At 43.5% G+C, this 20,497-nt stretch overlaps 1 protein-coding gene across 2 annotated transcripts; it reads left to right on the top strand.

Annotated features, from left to right (window-relative positions):
• Positions 1–44: 44 nt before the first annotated feature.
• LOC117049496 (histidine--tRNA ligase, cytoplasmic-like) lies at positions 45–15,538 on the top strand. Of its 2 annotated transcripts, none has more exons than XM_033154216.1 (14): positions 45–134; positions 2,302–2,515; positions 4,798–4,881; positions 5,304–5,423; positions 6,695–6,790; positions 9,002–9,127; positions 9,365–9,472; positions 9,628–9,726; positions 10,004–10,097; positions 10,849–10,976; positions 11,066–11,305; positions 14,448–14,564; positions 14,838–14,984; positions 15,127–15,538. In XM_033154216.1, exons 2-14 carry the CDS (start codon positions 2,411–2,413, stop codon positions 15,181–15,183), a joined length of 1,521 nt encoding a protein of 506 aa, XP_033010107.1. In that variant the 5' UTR covers positions 45–134; positions 2,302–2,410; the 3' UTR covers positions 15,184–15,538. The 2 variants fall into 2 exon arrangements, with proteins under 2 accessions (XP_033010107.1, XP_033010108.1); XM_033154217.1 differs by lacking the exon at positions 45–134 and adding an exon at positions 215–277.
• Positions 15,539–20,497: the final 4,959 nt, after the last annotated feature.

Here is a 20,497-nt window from a genome sequence, read left to right as displayed (position 1 = left end):
AGTGCTTCCGGTTGCAGTAGCAGCCCGCGAGCACATAGAGCCAGCAGATGTTGAAGAGTGACCCATGCAGTCTGGATGGCCTCGCAGAGATTCCCTTCCTCCGCGGACTCCATTTCCCACCGTTCAGAGCGCCGGTCAGCGGGCCGATATTGTTGTTTTTTTATCGGTTACACTTTAGCGATGCTTTGTAGTAATTTCCGGGAGTGGATTTCCGTTCATCCTTCTGCTCGCTGGTATTTTTAGGGTTAATTGTGTCGCGCACCGGTAGATTCAAAGGGTCTGTTGAATGTTGCTTCATTCGATGTCAGTTGTTTAAAAAAAATGACTTGCAATAATTACGGCTTACTGTACTTGGTGTTGGATCGGATTGTTATTAGGAACGTGAGCTTCACTGCCTGATCTGTTTCTCTCAGCTTGACAACCGCCTTGTGTGCAGCAACGCAGAAAGGCGGTGTGCAGATTCAAAGTGGCGATAATGATGAGAATCAGGAATGTGAATATCATAATATAAGGTGGCTGGGCATCCCCACCCCAATCTGCTGTAACAAGCAACTCTCTACCCATATATTGTTTTGCTTTCTATTTATGTACCAATCCTAGGGGCTTGGGGAGTGGGCAGCGGGGTGGTGGTATAATATTGAATTATGTGTTTGTGATTTTTGAATTTACAGACACGTTATGTATTTTGTATATTTGTATTTTCAATGTTTTGAGCGTTTTCCGTAAGCTGCTTTGGGCACAGCTCATTGTGGAAAAGTGGCATATAAATCATAAACTTGATCAACCAATAACTTCCTGGAGGTGCAACAAAATAGAAAATTCTTTCCAGTAGCACCTTAGAGACCAACTGAGTTTGTTTTTGGTATGAGCTTTCGTGTGCATGCACACTTCTTCAGATACACTGAAACAGAAGTCACCAGATCCTTAAATATAGTGAGGGAGTGGGGAGGGGTATTACTCAGAGGGTGGTGGGAATGGGTGATCAGCTGATAGGTGGAAAACCTGTTGAGGACTCTTAATGGCTGCAATTAGTCTTGCAGGGAAAGGCAAGGGGTGAGATGGCTAAAGATAGCTTTGTTAAGTATAATGAGATAAGAATCCAATGTCTTTGTTCAGACCAGGTTTCTCCATGGTTCTAAGTTTGGTGATTAGTTGCAATTCAGCCACTTCTCTTTCCAGTCTATTTCTGAAATTTCTTTGTATTAAGACAGCTACTTTGAGATCTTTTATAGAATGTCCTGGGAGATTGAAGTGTTCTCCTACTGGTTTCTCTGTCTTGTGATTCCTGATATCAGATTTATGTCCATTTATCCTTTGGCGTAGGGTTTGGCCTGTTTGTCCAATATAGAGAGCTGAAGGGCACTGTTGGCATTTGAAGGGCACTGTTGGCATTTCCTGGAGGTGCAAATTTCCCCATCTGCAATGAATCCAGTAGGTGGTGGCCTTAGGCATACCAACATTTCCTTCTTGGCCCTCAGATTCTGTGCCCGTATGCTAATATGTGGGGATTAAACATTTTAATTTTCACTAAAACCCCACCTCATTGTCACTTCAGCTTGGCCAATCGTAAAGGGCAGCAGTGTGAGGCCTGTTCAGCTAATGGGTTATCTGGTGACGGGGGCCTAAAGTGGCAGACTTGGGCCTAGCTGACCTGGGTTCATATCTCCCACCCAGTCACAGAACTCGCTAAGTGATCCTTGGAGCAGCCATTTCCTTTCACAGCCTAACCTTTCTCTTCTAGGTCCTGGGAAGTTGTGTGTATATTACGCATAGATATGTACTTGAGCTCGGGATAAAGCATGGTATAAAAATGTCACAAACATAACCACCAGCGTGTTGTAAAATGATCCAATCGTTAAGCAGATTTCTTAGCTGCATTGCACAACATCCAAGAGTGTAGCTCCAATCTCCGGGGGGGGGGGGCATGTAAGTAAGAACAACCTCTCATCATTTCCAGGAGCAATGCACTCAGGATTTGCCTATTCACATAGTTCTACTTACAGGTAGGTAGCCGTGTTGGTCTGCCATAGTCGAAACAAAATAAAAAATAGAAAAATAAAAAAATATTCTTCAGATACACACTTCTTCAGTGTGTATCTGAAGAAGTGTGCATGCACACGAAAGCTCATACCAATAACAAACTTAGTTGGTTTCTAAGGTGCCACTGGAAGGAATTTTTTTTTATTTTGTTTCGCCAATTCACATAGTAATGGATGGCTTATGCGACTTGCCCACTAAAAGGATTTTTGTCATTCAGTTTTCCTTTTCTCTCCTTTCTTCATGCTGTATACTTCACAACAGTGTCTATTGCTAACTAGAATACAAGAAGTTCCTATCTGGCACAGCAAGACCTGAAATACCTGCAGTGGTGAACTCCATCTGCTGAGGTTAATTGCATAAATTCCCCACCATGCATTGGATCTGCCCCTTCTTCGCAAAAGCTTCCTACAGGAGTCGGCACCTGCCAGTGCGGTTATGCATCCTACGGGCCTTTTCCAGTCATCTCCCAAACCAGGTGTGTTTCATTTTCCACAGCTTCATCATCTAGTTCTTAGACTTTTGTGTTGTTAAGTTTTGAAGTATCTGATTTACAGCATTCCAGAAGGTAAGTGTTGGTAAAAGTCTATTGTTCCTCCTTTTGTGCTTGGGTGTGCAGAAAAGCATTGCTACTGTTTGAGAATCATGAGATCTTAGAGATTTTTCAGATCGATTCTGTGTTGTTGAATTTTCTGGATAGAGCCAGTGGAACAGACTCCTTCAGAAGGTAGTGGCCTCTCCTTCACTGGAGGCTTTTAAGCAGAGATTGGATGACCATCTGCCATGGATGCTTTAGTTGAGATTTCTGCAATGCAGGGAGTTGAGCTAGATGACCCTTAGGGACCTTTCCAACTCCATGATTCTATGATTACGTCAAGCACCTGTATCTCTGGATTTTTACTCAAATCTGTCTCTAACCAATTGGGAATGTTAGCCAAACAAAAGTATTCATGTAATAGTTATTTTGGCCATCTTCTTTGTCATTGTGTCTTTTTTATTTATTTACTCTTGCAGCCCTAGTATCTTTCTTTCAGTCAGGTTGTACTAATGTAGCACTTGGGGGGTGCCCTTAATTGCTGGTAAAGCCTATAGTTCACACACATGGGAATATTGAATGTTGCCTTATACTAAGTCAGACCATTGGTCCATCTAGCTCAGTATTGTTAACACTTTGCAGCAACCTAGTGGTGGCTTTCTTGAGTTTCAGACATGGATCTCTTCCAGCCCCCCCTGGAGACGTTGGGAACCTCTGCATGCAAATCATGTGCTCTGTCCCAGAGCTGCAGCTCTTCCTTACCGCATACGTTTGCTCCCTCATTCAGTCCTTGGCATCTCTAGTTAAAAGAATTTCTGGTAGCTGGGTTAGGAAAGCACAGTCTGTCTGTCTGTCTTTTAGCCTTGGAAATTGCTATCAGATAGATCGGTGCTAGATGGACCCAATGGTCTGATTCAGTACAGCAGTAAGTAAAGAGTGAATCTATCAGGATAGCTTAGCTGGAAATAGATAAGGTAGCAGGCACAAGAGCAGGAGGTCCCAGGCTTGTACTGTATTTTACGCTCCATAAGACGCACTTTTTCCCTCCTAAAAAGGAAGGGAAAATCCCTGTGTGCCTTATGGAGCGAAGGCTTCGCTCCCACTGCCTCCCCCCATCCCCTGCCGCGTTCGGCAGGAGGTGGGGGGAGGCAGCGGCGATGTTGCTGGATCATGTCAGCACCTCCGTTCACCGAAAGAAGCTTCTTTCGGCGAGCGGAGCTGCTAGCACGATCCAGCAACATCTCCGCTGCCTCCCCCCACCTCCCGCCGAACGCGACGGGGGATGGGGGGAGGTGGCGGGAAGAGAAGGGGATGTTGGTGGATCGTGCCAGCAGCTCCGTTCACGGAGCTGCTGGCACGATCCACCAACATCTCCGCTGCCTCCCCCCACCTCCCGCCGAACGCGTCGGGGGATGGGGGGAGGCGGCGGGAAGCCTGCTTTTGGGATCGGTGGGCGGCAGGGAGGTTGGTAGAGGATTTCCTCCACCACCCCACGCGCTGCCCGCCAATCCCAAAAGCAGGCTTTTGGGATCGGTGCAAGGCACGGGGTGGTGGAGGAAACAGTGGGGATGCTTCTGCTTTCTCCACCACCCTGCGCCCCATGCCAAAAGCAGGCTTATCCCCTGTTGCTTTAAAGGGACATGAGGAGGAGGGGAGAAACCTTCTCCCCTCGTCCCCATGTCCCTTTAAGGAAGCGGGGATGAGCCACTGTGAAGGGAGAAGGGGCTTCCCCTCCAGCGCCCCCCTCCCTGTTTTTTAGAGGAGGAAAACCAGGAAAACATTTTTTCCTGGTTTTTCCCCTTTAAAAAACAAGTGCGTCTTGTGGTCTGGAGTGCCTAATGGACCGAAAAATACGGTAACCTGTTAACAATGCACTCCTCAGGAAAGTTTTCAGGACTTCAACAAGTGGACTAAATCTCTTTGAGGATGTTATCTTTAGAGACAAATATTATCACTTACCTGCTTCCTAGGTCCCCACTAAAACCTAGAATACTTTTAATGAAGTTTCTGTAGAATGAAATGTATAAACATTAACACAGACTCTGAACTCTGTGCCTTCACACTGAGCTTTTAAAGCATCAAATGCAAATTGTGGATTTGCAAAGGAATCCTTGGCAATGTGGGAGATCTACCATTATGCTTGCTGTCTCTTAGTAAGCTTGTATTTTGTGACAATAACAGTTCAGTCTTGTCTGTTTTATCACATCTGCTCTGCTGTTTTCCAGGTGATTGAAGATGTAATAAATCGGCCATCGTCACAGCTGGGAACTGCCACAGAAAAAGGAAACGTGATTATAAAAACTGCCAAAGTAATTCTCCACTTCAGCTACCCATCTGGGTCTTCTGTGTTCTGCTTCCTCTCCCAGAGTCCCCTTCAAGGAGTGTTTGGCTCTAGTCCTCCCTTCAGTGGAACAAGCTGTACATCATCCTCTGCACAATCCAGCCATTTCCCATAGAGCATGCAGCTTTTTAAAAAGCTTAATCCGCTGCTTGTTCAGTTTTGTTTTCCCAATCACTTTCTATTATTTTTAGCTGTACTTGATTCTTATTTGGAGCTTTTGGGCATAGACCCAAATATTTAGTATTCAACTATTGAAGCATCTGGAAGCCCTTCAATAATTGGCTCTTGTTACTATTATAACTGTGTAATTTTTATTCAGCATTTCCTCCTTTTAAAAAGAACTCTTCTAACCCCCCCCCCCCCCACCTTTTCCTCTGCCTGGACCCTTAGGGCACCAGGGATTTTAGCCCAAAGCAGATGGTCATTCGAGAAAAAATCTTCAGCACCATAATCAGCTGCTTCAAACGTCATGGAGCTGCAACAATAGATACCCCTGTGTTTGAGCGGAAGGTGAGGACAGTCACTTAGATCTTTTCTTTCAGAAATGGAACTGGCTCTAATGGCTGACAAAAAATCATCCAACCTGTATCTGTTGAAGGCTGGCTGAGATTCTGCACATAGGTTGCTTCAATTCCATTAGCTTCAGTGGAACTGAAGCAACTTGACTCTGTGTAGGATTAAGCCTTAGGCAAAAGATGGAAACTTTTGTAGGTTGACTCAACTGGGTTTTGGTGCCACTTCGTTCCAGATCAGTAGGACAAGTGTATGAAGCATAGCTTCTTCCATAGAAAATGCACTTGTTCTTTCTCATGAAGCTGGAGCTTTCAGGTCTGGATCGAATGCTTCCAGTACACACTGGTACAGGACATGCAAACATTTGTAGAAAACAAGAAGCACTGAATAAATGTAACTTCTTTTCTTCTTCTCCATCTCTTGCGCAGTATCATTATTAGTTAAGCCATGTTCTGCCTACATGTTTCCTATAGGTATCTGGTTGACCACTGTGAGAACAGAATTCTGGACTAGATGGCCTGATCCAGCAGGCTGTTCTTACGAAGACAGGGCAAATAATAAATATTTCAGTGTTGCACAGGTCAGCTTTCCATGTTACACAGCCCTTTGTTTCATCAGTCATAAAATATGTACTACCTGTTGGGTGATAAGCAGCACGGATAAAGCCAGCTGAAGATGCTCAGCCCCAAAACTAAGATATACAAATTGCCTACACAGCATTGGTTGGCACCAAATCCCTTCCCAAACAACATGGCGGAAGGGAATCCTAATAGGGCCATTTCTAAAAAAGGTACTATCCCAAGGACTTTCTCAGGATACTTAAGACGGTGGGGAAACATGGAGCTTTAGCAGAGCCTATGAAGTTGTCCATGGAAGGATGTGGCCTTTTGGTGCGTATCCCTGACCCAGCCGTCTAGGGATTTAAAGGTCAGCACCAGCAACTTGAATTGGACTTGGAAATCCACTGGGAGACCATGCAAAATTGGCATTGTGTTCTCTTTGAACCCAGCTCAGTCAGACGTCTAAGGGCAGCATTCTGTAATGGTATTTCTGAGAATTCTTCAAAGGCAGCCCATATAAATTACATTACAGTGCTCTAGTCTAGATATGACCAAAGCATGAATTACCTGTGACTAGGTACAGAATAACTTTATTAAAAGGAAATATTATTGGGGGGGGGTTACATAATGATATATCCCACAATACTAAACACTGTTCCGTACTTGACAAAATATACTGTGTTTCTTTTTGTTTTCTTTTTCTTCAAGGACCTCTTGTTGGATCACTATGGGGAGGAATCAAAGCTGGTTTATGACCTGAAAGACCAAGCGGGAGAGTTGCTGTGTCTTCGCTATGACTTGACTGTATCCTACTAAAGAATAGGAAACCCTCCGTTACAGAGGGGGTTGCTGTTTTTCTTGGGTAAGATAGTAGAATTAGGATATGGCAACTTTTCCTCTTCCTGAAGAATGGAGATCGTGTTGTATCCTGCATGCCAGTGATTGACTGTTATGATGTGATTTGCATTAGCCAGTGTGGTGTAGTGGTTAAGAGCGGTGGACTCGTAATCTGGTGAACCGGGTTCGCGTCCCCGCTCCTCCACATGCAGCTGCTGGGTGACCTTGGGCTAGTCACACTTCTCTGAAGTCTCTCAGCCCCACTCACCTCACAGAGTGTTTGTTGTGGGGGAGGAAGGGAAAGGAGATTGTTAGCCGCTTTGAGACTCCTTCGGGTCGTGATAAAGCGGGATATCAAATCCAAACTCTTCTCTTCTTCATGAAGCTGCTGTTGAGCATAGGTTAAAAAATGCAACTGGTTCAGAAGACAGCTACCACTTTTTATTAGATTGTGTTTATAGGTAAAGGTAATGGGACACCTGACCATCAGGTCCTGTCGTGTCCGACTCTGGGGTTGCGGCGCTCATCTCGCTCTATAGGCCGAGGGAGCCGGCGTTTGTCCGCAGACAGCTTCCGGGTCATGTGGCCAGCATGACAAAGCCGCTTCTGGCGAACCAGAGCAGCGCACGGAAACGCCATTTACCTTCCTGCCGGAGTGGTACCTATTTATCTACTTGCACTTTGACGTGCTTTCGAACTGCTAGGTAGGCAGGAGCTGGGACCGAGCAACGGGACCTCACCCCGTGGCAGGGATTCGAACCGCCAACCTTCTGATCAGCAAGCCCTAGACTCTGTGGTTTAACCCACAGCGCCACCTGGGTCCCTAGATTGTGGTTATAGGGAGCACATAAGATCAAAGTGCTTACAGTTACCCTGCTTCCAGTGTGATTCTGGGCACAACCAAGTATGCTGATGCTGAAGTTTAAAGCCCTATGGTGCAAGGGCAGCATACCTTAGGCTTAAGGGGTGTCTTGTCCCAAGAAAGCCTCCAAAACAGTTGAGATCTTTTTGGAAAGTGCTGCTCCACATTCCATTTGTTAGGAAGATTCTTACATCAAAGCCAGAGCGTGTTGTCTCCTCTTTTATACTATAGCTTCTAAATGTTCTACCTAGAGAGACTCCCCTTGCTTTGCCTCAATTATTAAGTTTTAGGCTTTTGCTATTTTTCCTGTCTTCAATCTGCCAAACATTTAGAAATGTTTAACGTTTTAGTCTGCTGCTGTTTTAAACGGAGCTTTGGTGTTTTCAAACAAATATGACAAAATATAGATACCCAAGGCATTGACAGTGAGTAAGTGAGAAAAGATACGTTCTACATTTAACGTAAGAGAACCATAGAAAGACACCTAATTGTATACGTTCTTCAGAAATATTCTTCTGCAGCTGTTTAGAAGACATGTCTGCAACTGCTTTTAAACTTGTGCTTTTCAGAAGGCACTGGAACTAGCTATTTGTGAAGCAGGAGTGACATACTGTATATTCCGGCGTATAAGACTACTTTTTAATCCAGGAAAATCTTCTCAAAAGTTGGGGGTCGTCTTATATGCCGGGTGGAGAATCTGCGGTTGAGTATATCTCAAACTCTATATTTTTTTAAAAAAAAAAAATATTTTATTGTATTTTGATTTCTTACATCCGCCATTATCTCAAACATTTTATACATACTTTACATTTGTACTTGTTTTACAAATTAAATTCCACTGTATAAATTAGTAAAATATATGTACTCTCCCATATATAATTTCTCTTTCGTTGGCTCGTTTTTCTTGCTTCCTCATGCACACAATAATGACAAAAATGCTACTAATAATGAAAAGCATGAAAATGTAAAACTACACATATTATATTCTTTTATATCTTTTTAGCAATACAATACTAAAGAAAAAAAGGGGGAAAAAGAAAGAAAGAAAGAAAGAAAGAAGGAAAAGAAAGGGGAAAAAACCAAGAAGAGGGGGGAGGGGGAAAGGGGGGGAGAGAGGGGAAGGAAAGAGGGGAGGAGACAAAAAAGGGGGGAAGTCAAATTCTATATTTTAACTGGAAAGTTGGGGGACGTCTTACACGCCCAGTCGTCTTATACGCTGGAAAATACGGTAATAGCAACCACAAGACTGCTGACAAAACAAGATTGTTCTTGCTCTGTGAACTACACACCAATTTTGCTTAACAAAGGCTTCCCAGGTGCCATTTGCTCGTTATTTGGCCATGAACAAAGTTTCCCGTTTTAAGCGCTATCACATTGCAAAAGTCTACAGACGTGAGAGCCCATCATTGGCAACGGGACGCTACAGAGAATTCTGCCAGTGTGTAAGTATTTGCAGGTTTCTCATCTATGGATAGAGAGTGAGCACTATGGAAGTTTCCTCTCTCAAAATATCAGGCTGGCGTAGGTAGGGAGCAGAGGGATTGCAAGGGAGTTGAGTGCTGATACAAGTTTTTGCCTTCCTTGCACTTCTGGGAGATGGAAGTGGTTTGTTGAATATTTCTGCTAATGACACCTAGGCTCTGCTTCTGCGATTTTGATTGCTGCCTTCTGTGCTCCAGGATTTTGACATTGCTGGCCAATATGATCCCATGATTCCTGATGCAGAATGTCTGAAGGTCATGCACGAGATCCTAAGTTCCCTGCAGTTTGGAGATTTCCTCATCAAAGTAAGGGAGCTTGGCCAAAATGGGCCTGTGCTTACAAGCCTGTGAAAAATGAAAATGGGATGCAAATCAAAGTGGAAGAAAGGGATACTGAAATGAGTGACTTTATTGTGATGTCTGTGCCTGACTTCTACGGAACGTTTCTTCTTTCTCTCCAGATCAATGAAAGACGTATTTTGAATGGGATCTTTACAATATGTGGTGTTCCCAGTACCAAATTTGAAACAGCTTGCAGCACCCTTGACAAGCTAGGCAAGGTAAACAGTTAAATAATATTCTGTTTTCATCTGCTAAGCCTGGACGACATCTTAAAACAGCGCAGCTGTGTTGTCATTGTGCATACACCAAATAAGTGGAATAATTATTATTATTAGGCCTTGGCAAACTGCCATTCCTCATGCCTCTGTCACATAAATATTGGTAAAACTATCCGTTTAAATGGTCTGTCGCTAGCAAAGAGTTTTAGGGATCAGCCAGGAGAAGAACTGCTTTAGTTGAGCATATGCCAAGCTAATTCTCCCATCTCCTCTACAGGTGACATGGAAGGAAGTGAAAAATGAGATGGTTGAAGAGGATGGGATTTCTCCAGATGCTGTAGATCGCATTGGTGAATATGTTCAGCTCCATGGTGAGTTTCAATTTAGGCACCATTTAGTGTGTAGGTACTTGTAAGGTCCTTGGGGTAGTTGCTCGTGAGTAACTAGGCAAGACTCAGACCTGTCTTTTAACAGGTTTATTTTGCATGCTATTTACAGTGCAGAGCTACAAGTTCATGTCTGTATCAGTCACTCGCAGAATCCGGGAGTGGCCCCTTCCGGCTGTGACCCCAACATAAGAGTTTCGGTATCTGAAATCTCTGCCTCCCCTCCTTGCGTTTCACCCCTCTGCGCACTTGGGGCGCCGGAAATGCCATGTCTCCCTCCTCACCCGCTGAGCGAGGGGAGTGCAGGGTGTCTCCGACATCCCCAGAGCCTCCGCTCTCAAGACCCGGAGCTGCCTGCCCCTCCCCACTGGAGACATTGCTGCTTCCTCCACTGGCAGAGGAGGTGCTGCTGGTCAGGTGGGGCCAGGGCTCTCTGTAGCATCCCAAGAGCCCTTCCACCACCCTGCGCTGAGCCGGGAACAGTTCCCTGGCGGTACTTAATCCCTAGTCTGACACAGCCAGACTGGCTGAGAACTCATGCATGTTTCTGTGCAGATCAAGTGCCCTGCTGCTGTTTCCTGTGCTCATAGAATTATGTTCTGGCTCAAGTATTGTTGAGAGAATTGGAAACATTTCAGACTGGGCAAGGAGTAGCAGCCATGAAATTGACGGACCAAGTGTTGTGGGGACTGCTGGAGTTGGAGCTTCTTCCAGCCTGTATTTGTCTCTCCTGCAGGGGGGACATGTCTGATTGAGAAGCTACTTCAGGATCCAAAGCTCTCGCAGAGTAAGCTGGCCATAGAAGGACTGGAGGACATGAAGTTGCTGTTTGAATACCTTGCCCTGTTTGGAATCATAGATCAGGTGAGTTGGGACATTACATTAGCCCTTTCTGGCTTTTCCTGGCATTCTTTCACTCCTGCCTACTAATGAGATTCCTGGCTGCGTTGCAGGTAACCATGGACCTGAGTCTGGCTCGTGGTCTAAATTATTACACTGGAGTGATCTTTGAGGCTGTGCTGCTGCACCAAGAAAGTGACGCAAAGGAGTCTCTCAGGGTGGGCAGTGTGGCTGCCGGTGGACGCTATGATGGGCTTGTAGCAGAATTTGACCCCAAAGGGAAAAGGGTGCCCTGTGTAGGAGTGAGCATTGGTGTCGAAAGGATCTTTTCCATCCTAGAACGGAATGCTGAGGTAAGATTTGTTCTTAATGTATGATCAGAAAGGAAATGATAGAATCAGAGTTGCATATAGTGATTCTATGTGTTCTATGATGCACAACTCACAGGAGAGTAAACAGGATGCTTGTAGTCACATGTCATCCGAAGTAGTGAGAAAGTAGCAATTCCTTTTCTTTGGTCTATTGGCCATGGGTATTACCTGAATGTGTTATTTAAGCCAAATATTTAATACATTATGATTCTTGGCATGCCTTCTTTTTTATGAAAACTTCATACAACACACCTTCCTATCAGCAGAAAGAAAGGGAGACCTATTAAAACCTGACTTTGAATGTTTGAGTTAGTTTTTTTAAGCAGGCATTTAAAATAGTAAATAATAAAAGCAGATATTTGGTTTAAAGTCACTATATCTAGTTTTATTTCTTTTAAATGGCGCTTTTCTGACAAGGTTTGTTTTTTATTTGATTTTTATTCTATTAATTGTTCTATGAACTTCATTTGTTGCTGGAGAGGTGCAAATTTCCTGTGCTCTACAGGTTTGCCTGTCTTGTGCAGGAAAGCAAAATCACTGATGCTTATTTAACACTGCACTCAGATCTTGGGGAAAGTTCCACTAAAATATTCAGGGCAGGGTTTTAGCAATGCATGAGGGAATGGCTGTATCTTTTAATGGACAACAGAAAGCAATACTGAACTATTGCTTGACTCCTCCAACAGCAGCCCTCTTATGCAATGAAAGAAGACGAAAACATTGCATGTCCTTTTGTCTGCTTAAAGTATCTGACAGCAAGCATGCATTTGGAATGGCACAAACAGCTTAACTTCTGGCACTTAATAGATGGGCGGGGTATAAATAAATTATTATTATTATTATTATTATTAGCTTGATTTTGCTAAATAACTAAATAACAAGTGGTTGGTTAATATGTATTAGAATATCTTTACAACATAAATCCACAAAGGCAAATATGTGTGTGAAATTTGCCCTACCCCAGATACAGTACTCAGTTACTTAGTTGATCTCTTTCCCTCAACTCAAATTATCAGGACAGGATAAAGGTCCTTTCTGTTTCCATCAGAATTCATGCAGGTGTCTGTGCAGAATCACAAGCAGTGCACGAAGGAGTGGCTTTCTCTGTTTCACTCCCAGTCCCATGTGCCTCATTTACTGCCTCGGAACTTGGATGTTCCATTTAGTTATTGTGGTGAATACCGGTAGCTCTTGGATGACTTCTCCATCTCCATCAGTTGCTGAATCTTCTTGAAAAGACACCAAAGACAGTGACAGTCACTACATTATCTTAGCAGTCTCTGTAAGAGAGACAAGTATGATTGCCTCCCATATTTTGGTGCTGAGGTGGTGGTCTGCTGCAGGCCACCCAGTGAATTCACAATTGATGCAGACTGTGATGATTTAAGCTCATGCTCTTTATAACTCCCAGTACACAAATTGTCTAGGTGGCTTCAGCTTTCCATGAACAGTGTATGCTGGGGTCAGCAAACTTTTTCAGCCGTGGGCCGGTCCACTGTCCCTCAGACCTTGTGGGCAGCCAGACTATATTTTGAAAAAAGAAAAGAAAAAAAGAACAAATTCCTATGCCCCACAAATAACCCAGAGATGCGTTTTAAATAAAAGCACACATTCTAACTCATGTAAAAACACCAGGCAGGCCCCACAAATAACCCAGAGATGCATTTTAAATAAAAGGACACATTCTATTCATGTAAAAACACACTGATTCCCGGACCATCCGTTGGCCGCATTTAGAAGGCGATTGGGCCGCATCCGGCCCCCAGGCCTTAGGTTCCCTACCCATGGTTATGCTGGTGTTACTGGGGGGTGTTAGGAGAAGGGTAGTACCTCTGTTGGGGGACTCAGCTCTCACCTGTGTCTCCCAGAAGCTGTCAGCATGCAACAGCAGCCGGGAACGTCTTCAAATGGCTGGCTAAACCTGGTGAGGGTAGCCAATGGGTCTCAAACCCTCAGTGAGTTAGGGACTTTCTCTGCATGCGAAGAGAGGCTCTGGCGGATTGAGCGGATGAGACCATTAGTGGGTCCAATGATCAAGAAGGCATTGTGCACATGCTGTAGAGGGAAGTGAGGGGCAGGTGGGGCTCATCAACCTGGGGAGGTAGCCCATCTAGGGGAAGAACAACTCTGATCCTAAACCTCCTCTGCCTTGTGGGATATATTTGGGGAAAGCAAAGGCTACAGAATAAACCCTACACAAATCCACAGTGGAATCATAGAATCATAGAGTTGAAAGAGACCACAAGGGCCAACCCCCTGCCAAGCAGGAAACACCATCAAAGCACCATCAAAGTGGAGTCCCTAAGATGGTTGGATGTTGTCTTGTGTGCCTCCTTCTGGCAATTCCTGCAGCCAAGCTGGTGCCAAACGTCATGCTCCGCTTTCCTTTGGACCATGTCAGTGAGACTGAGAGGAGAGTCTTGTTGTCTGGGCAGCCCAGGTCCTTCGTATGCACATCTTGCACCCCAGAGAGGTCACTTTGGTGCTTCTAACGCAGTGGTTTGATTTCGTCCCCAGAGGCACACTCCATTGTCTCTCAAGACGGATTAATACCAACAATCACAACAAAATGTGACTGCATCAGTGCTTTTTGTTCCCCTCTTTTATCTTTTTAATTTTACTGTACTGTATACCTAATCATATTTTGGAATTTAGATAAATACGGATGGCCAACTTGTTTAAATTAGCGATGAAACTAAACTTGATTGGAAAAAGAAAAAAGTACAAAAGTAGTATTATTAGAGCGCATTTATGAGGACCGATTTCCAGGTCTCAACAAAGACTTGAACTGAGAAGAAGAAGAGGAGAAGAAGAGTTTGGATTTGATATCCCACTTTTCACTACCCGAAGGAGTCTCAAAGCGGCTAACATTCTCCTTTCCCTTCCTCCCCCACAACAAACACTCTGTGAGGTGAGTGGGGCTGAGAGACTTCAAAGAAGTGTGACTAGCCCAAGGTCACCCAGCAGCTGCATGTGGAGGAGCGGAGACGCGAACCCGGTTCACCAGATTATGAGTCTACCGCTCTTAACCACTACACCACACTGGCTCTTGTGGATTGACTGGTAAATACTGTAATAAGGTTGCAGTTGCTGTGATGAGCTTCTGTCCCTGCTCCCCCTTCAGGTGTCCAAGGAGAAGATCCGCACGACGGAGACGGAAGTGCTGGTGGCAGCTGCTCAGAAGAACTTCCTTGCGGAGAGAATAAAGCTAATCTCTGAACTGTGGGGTGCTGGCATCAAGGTAACACTGAGGGGTCAGGCTATACTGCTACATTTCTAGAAGCTAGTATTATTTGAGTCCAAAGTACAGGGAAGTGGGAGAGCCTTCTCAGAGAATAAAGTCATAACCAGGCCCGCAAACCTGAAATTTAGGGACGGCATCAGCCTCTGATTTGGTAGAAAGCCTGTATAGTAGTGCTGATGATTCAAATAAATATCTGGGCAGTTCACTTGCGACTACATGCTACACACGGTGTGAATGTCTAACTTTCCACTCACTGTGAACTTATTTCAGGCGGAGATGCTGTATAAGAAAAACCCCAAACTTCTGGACCAACTTCAGTACTGTGAAAAAAATGGGATCCCACTTGTTCTCATCATTGGGGAGGAGGAGCAGAAAGACGGAGTTGTGAAACTTCGGGATGTCACTAGCAGGAAAGAGGTTGGTGTTTCAAAGGAGGGCTACCAGAACCCATTGAACTGTCACTCCTTAAAAAAAAAGTTTATCGTTAGAATTTCCTTCAGTGGAATATAATTAGTTTTGATAAATTATGTTAACCCCATGTTCCCTATCTTCTTTTCAGATCATTATTCCTAAGGAGAATTTCATAGAGGAGATCAAAAAGAGGTTGGAAGAATAGAGCCCTTGCATTTCATTTCATTTCCCTTTTTTAAATCTGGCCGCTGTGTGCCCTCAGAGAATTTTGCTGGTCCGTAAAGCCACCTGGAGTTATTCAGCATTTTTGAAGAACTGGACTTTTGGGAAACTTGGAATACAGAACAGATGAGGCAATGCTTTTATTGGGACAAATAACATTTTAGAAGCCGAAAGCAAGTTTTCACATTGCATTCAGTTGCCACCTTTTCCCACCCTGTTTTTGTGCCTTTAATGATGGTTCGGGAGATTCCCAGGTTTTGAGACTATTTAATAGGAATTTGTTTGTGGAATCCAAATCTTCTGTGTCTGGGGAATATATTGTAGTTTTGACCCTAAAACCAATGGTGGCAGTCAATGACTGATGCCAGTTTCTAACCAGCATAAATTTGCTCTTACATCCACATCGCATAACTAAATCACGATGAAAATGTACATGAATAGCATCTGATACTACCTTACAACAACCAGGAATTATGTCTTCTATTTAATTACTTCTACTTTTATATGTGAAATCAGAATATTTCTCCTGAACAGACAAAATATTAGGATTTCACAACCAGGTTACAGGGACAAAACTCTTGAGAGCAAGTTGATTTCCCTGATGTCCTGATAGTATCTAAATATAGCAGGTTTATTTAACTGAACCTAAGCTGGCAAAAAGCAAAAAATCCTTTCTTTGGGCTTTGTTGGAGACTACAGAAAAAGCAACATGAAATGTGGTACAGGTGCTCTTCCTTTCTGTTTTGCAAACACTCTGCAGAAAACCTACACACTGGACTGTGCCGCTTTGAAATGAATGAAAGGGAATAGTGAATTCTGCATTCACACAGAAGGGTCTGAATAGTTAATACTGAAACTTGCAGCCTTGATTTTTTTCCCCCTCTAAAAACAACAACAGACTTAGTTAGGACAATGTGCTCTGTAGTTGTTTGTGTCTCTTGAACAACCAAAATAGGGTGATATCCAATGTTAGCCATGCTCTGTGTGACCCCATTGAAATAAATGGAATTAAGTTCATTAACTGCAGTAGGCCTACTCTGCATATGACCTACTATCTATCTATCTATCTATATGTATCTATATATATAGTATTTAAATTATACTGTGTATAATGTACAGTTAGATGTTCTTAATGACATTTAATAATAAAAATAATAATGAAAATCCCCCTAGTGGAGAAGTTTGTCATTGCTACTATTGTAGCTAATTTTTACTAACTACAGTTTATGAATTTACTGTAATCCATTCCGGAAGTCTGTTCTTAAACCAAAGCATTCTTAAACCAATGTGTGTTTTCCCATAGCAGCATGGGACACAATTTACAAATGGAACACACTCAACAGGAAGCGGAACATGTTCTGCTTCCAAGGCACAAAGTTCAAAAACCAAAACACCTACTTCCAGGTTTGCAGCATTCTTAATCCAAGTTGTTCACAAACGAAGCTGTTCTTAAACCAAGGCACCACTGTACAGGCAGTAACCAATTTGCATGGGGGTTATGTACCGGACCCCCGTGCGCATTGGCAGGGCCCACATAATGCTGTCTCACCTGCCCCCGTCCTATCCCACCCCTTTTTGTGATGTTTTGTGACATTTTCAGGTCACTTCCAGGTTTGGCCCGATGCACATGTGCACAGTTGCACACATATCGGACATACATAAAATGGCCGCTGCCTGTATCATGTACTCCTGTATATGGCAGAAAATTTGACTGTGATGTAGGTTTGGCGTGTGTGTGTGTATGTGTGTGTGCGCGCACACACGCACATACACAAATAAATACAAATCTAGTGACAGCCTCATATCAAGCCCAAAGAAAGTCCATAAGTTTAAAGCCTGCACACTTTCTTCTCTGGTATAGTGTCCACATTCTCTGAGCATGATGGGCCTAAAAAAATGTAAAGGTTGCTTATGTATCTTATATATTCACTTAAAAATAAAATAATTCTGTAGGTATTTTTTTTAATGTCTCTCTGTTGCTCTGATGATGGGCTATTCTTTGATGTGACCAAGTTATGCCCCAGCTAAAGAAGATTGGCAAGTTAAATTAATGGAATAGGCTGAAATGGCAAAAATGACAATGAAACTAAGAGGAAGGGATTACAACGAATTTAAGGAAGAATGGAAGGTGTTTATTGCATATATACAGAAGCATTGTACATAGGTTAATACATTAGCAGGGTTTTAGGACTACTTGTAATTTTGATATGAATGGGCAATAGGTAATTTAAATTGTTTTCAAATTTAACAATGGACATGTGGTATGTTGATTAATAATTGAACCAAGGAGGGGACTAGGGGGAAGTCAATCTGTTTTGTTTTTGTATTGGGGTTTTTTATTTGTGGTGTTTTTGTTTTTGGGGTTTGTTTTGTTTTGTTGTTTGTTGTTTGTTGTTTTTTTTGAAATTAATAAAATGTTATCAAGTTATGCCCAAGCGGGCTGACTTGCATGAACATTTTCACACAGAGCAACCTGTCTGAAATTTATGGCCATTCCACCGAAACAGCTCACTTTCACCTTCAGTTCTAAGCCCCATGGAACACAGCAGAACTTACTTCACATTAATGTGCCTATGGTACATTCCACCTGTTAACTGCAGTAAATCCTGCAGGACAGAATTGAAAATAAGCTCCACTGAAAGCAGCATGGTTCAGTTCATGATGTTAAATTAGGCGAGGTTCATATGCAAAGACTGGCTTCATTCAGTGCCAAGTTCCTCAGGGTGAACTGTATTAGTCTGTTATAGCAGAAAGAGTCATAACATACAATCCTATACACACATTTGTGTAAGCCCCATCAAACTGAGTAGACTATCAGGACACACTCACTTGCAGCAGCAGTCCTGTATATCCAGCGACACACATCCGATGGACCTGTGTGCACACTAATAGAGTCAATGAGAAGCCAGACAATCCAGATACTGTTTGTGGCATCAAGTATTTTTTTTATTTACAGCAAATAAGTAAAAGAACATAACTAGCAGTGCGAGCTGCATCTCACACAATCACCCTCTCTGTCTGAGAGACAGAGAAGAACAAAGAGTTTTACAACCCTACTTCCATTCCCACACATACAATCATAACAAATGATATCATCCGGTCATGAGACCTCTGCAATAGTTGCACTGGAAACACTGACATACACACATGTATAAGATGACTGTGTTAGGCAGCAACTTTGTACACAACTGCCTGGGAGTGGTCCCTCTGACCCTGTGGGATTTTGAATCCAAGCAGACATGCATAGGATTGCATGGTTAAATACAAGACATTTGGAAGACATTTTCCATATAGCTAGTGGTAGCTTGTCGCAGCAAAATTAGCAGTCTTGCAGCACCTTAGAAACTGACATTTATTATTTAAGCTTTATTGGACTGCATTACAATTCATATGTTTGAAATGCTGAGTTACAGGTATACACACACATGGGGTCTGAGGGAAACGAAATGGAGAAAATTCAGCAACAGTGATAATTATGTGATTTATTATTATTACTATTATTATTAAAACAAAATAAAAAATCCTTCCAGTAGCACCTTAGAGACCAACTAAGTTTGTCCTTGGTATGAGCTTTTGTGTGCATGCACACTTCTTCAGATAAGATACACTGAAATAGAAGTCACCAGACCCTTATATATAGTGAGAGAGGAGGCGTATTACTCAGAAGGGTGGTGGGAATGGGTGATTGGCTGATGGGTGTGGAAAACCTGTTGATGACTGTTAACGACTGCAATTAGTCCTAAAGGAAAAAGCAAGGGGTGAGATGGCTAAAAATAGCTTTGTCATGTATAATGACTATTATTATTGTAACAGTTGTTGGTAACAAAAGCATCCTGGCATAGTAAGCAGGTCTCGGTTCTGATTTAGGATGGTATTCAATGAATTTCTACTGAGCAGACCAGAAATAAATGAACATGACTCAACAGGTCTCATTCTGAGTAAGCATTAGTGAGTGTGCCACCCTCAGTCCCATAAGCAAACCTCTCAAATTAATTCTGCAGCTTCAGTGTTGCAGTCTTCCTTGTAATTGTTCAGTCGTGTCCGACTCTTCGTGACCCCATGGACCAGAGCGCTGAGCCAGGCACTCCTGTCTTCCACTGCCTCCCGCAGTTTGGTCAGACTCATGTTAGTAGCTTCGAGAACACTGTCCAACCATCTTGTCCTCTGACATCCCCTTCTCCTTGTGCCCTCCATCTTTCCCAACACGAGGGTCTTTTCCAGGGAGCCTTCTCTTCTCCTGAGGTGGCCAAAGTATTGGAGCCTCAGCTTCAGGATCTGTCCTTCCAGTAAGCACTCAGGCCTGATTTCCTTAAGAATGGTTAGGTTTGATCTTCTTGCAGTCCATGGGACTCTCAAGAGTCTCCTCCAGCACCTTAATTCAAAAGCCTTTTAATTCCTTTTAATATCGTTTCTCAAATAAGGGATATTTTAATATCAATTAACCGCTTTCCTCCTTTCCCCTTGTATGTTGCATATGATTTTGGGGGTGTTTATAAAGCCTGTTTTTGGGGGTGTTTATTTAACACTGGAGGAGACTCTTGAGAGTCCCATGGACTGCAAGAAGATCAAACCTATCCATTCTCAAAGAAATCAGCCCTGAGTGCTCACTAGAAGGACAGATCCTGAAGTTGAGGCTCCAGTACTTTGGCCACCTCATGAGAAGAGAAGACTCCCTGGAAAAGACCCTGATGTTGGGAAAGATGGAGGGCACAATGAGAAGGGGACGACAGAGGATGAGATGGTTGGACAGTGTTCTCGAAGCTACTAACATGAGTTTGGCCAAACTGCGAGAGGCAGTGAAGGATAGGCGTGCCTGGCGTGCTCTGGTCCATGGGGTCACAAAGAGTCGGACACGACTGAACGACTGAACAACAACAAATAAAGCCTGCAGGCAGTCTTTTTATCAATTGTATGCTAATTCCACTCTAGGGCCTTTTTTGGCTGAAGAGAGGGGTACCAAATACTCTAAGGAAGTATTTTTTTTATTTATGTCCAGAGTATCCTGGGAGGCTGAAATGTCTCCTCACTGTTTAAAAAACAACAACAACACACACACAGAGTGCCATTTCTGATGTCAGACTTGGGAGCTAAATATATACACAACGGGACATGTAAACAATGTGCTATTTGCGTCACTTCCTCTCTCTCTCATTCTTTCATTTCCCGCCCCGCCCCTCTCCTCTCCTCCTCGTGCCATTCCGAGCCCGTCTTGCATCAGCCTCCCGGACGCCAGCCGAAGACTGAAGTGCGGGCAGCTCTGGAGGCATCGACGCAAGCCAACGCGCATGCTCAGAGAC

Source organism: Lacerta agilis, chromosome 7 (assembly GCF_009819535.1).
Source record: "Lacerta agilis isolate rLacAgi1 chromosome 7, rLacAgi1.pri, whole genome shotgun sequence".
Taxonomy (NCBI): Eukaryota; Metazoa; Chordata; class Lepidosauria; order Squamata; family Lacertidae; genus Lacerta; species Lacerta agilis.
Note: the sequence above shows the minus strand (reverse complement) of the source record. Positions and strands in the feature narration are given on the sequence as shown.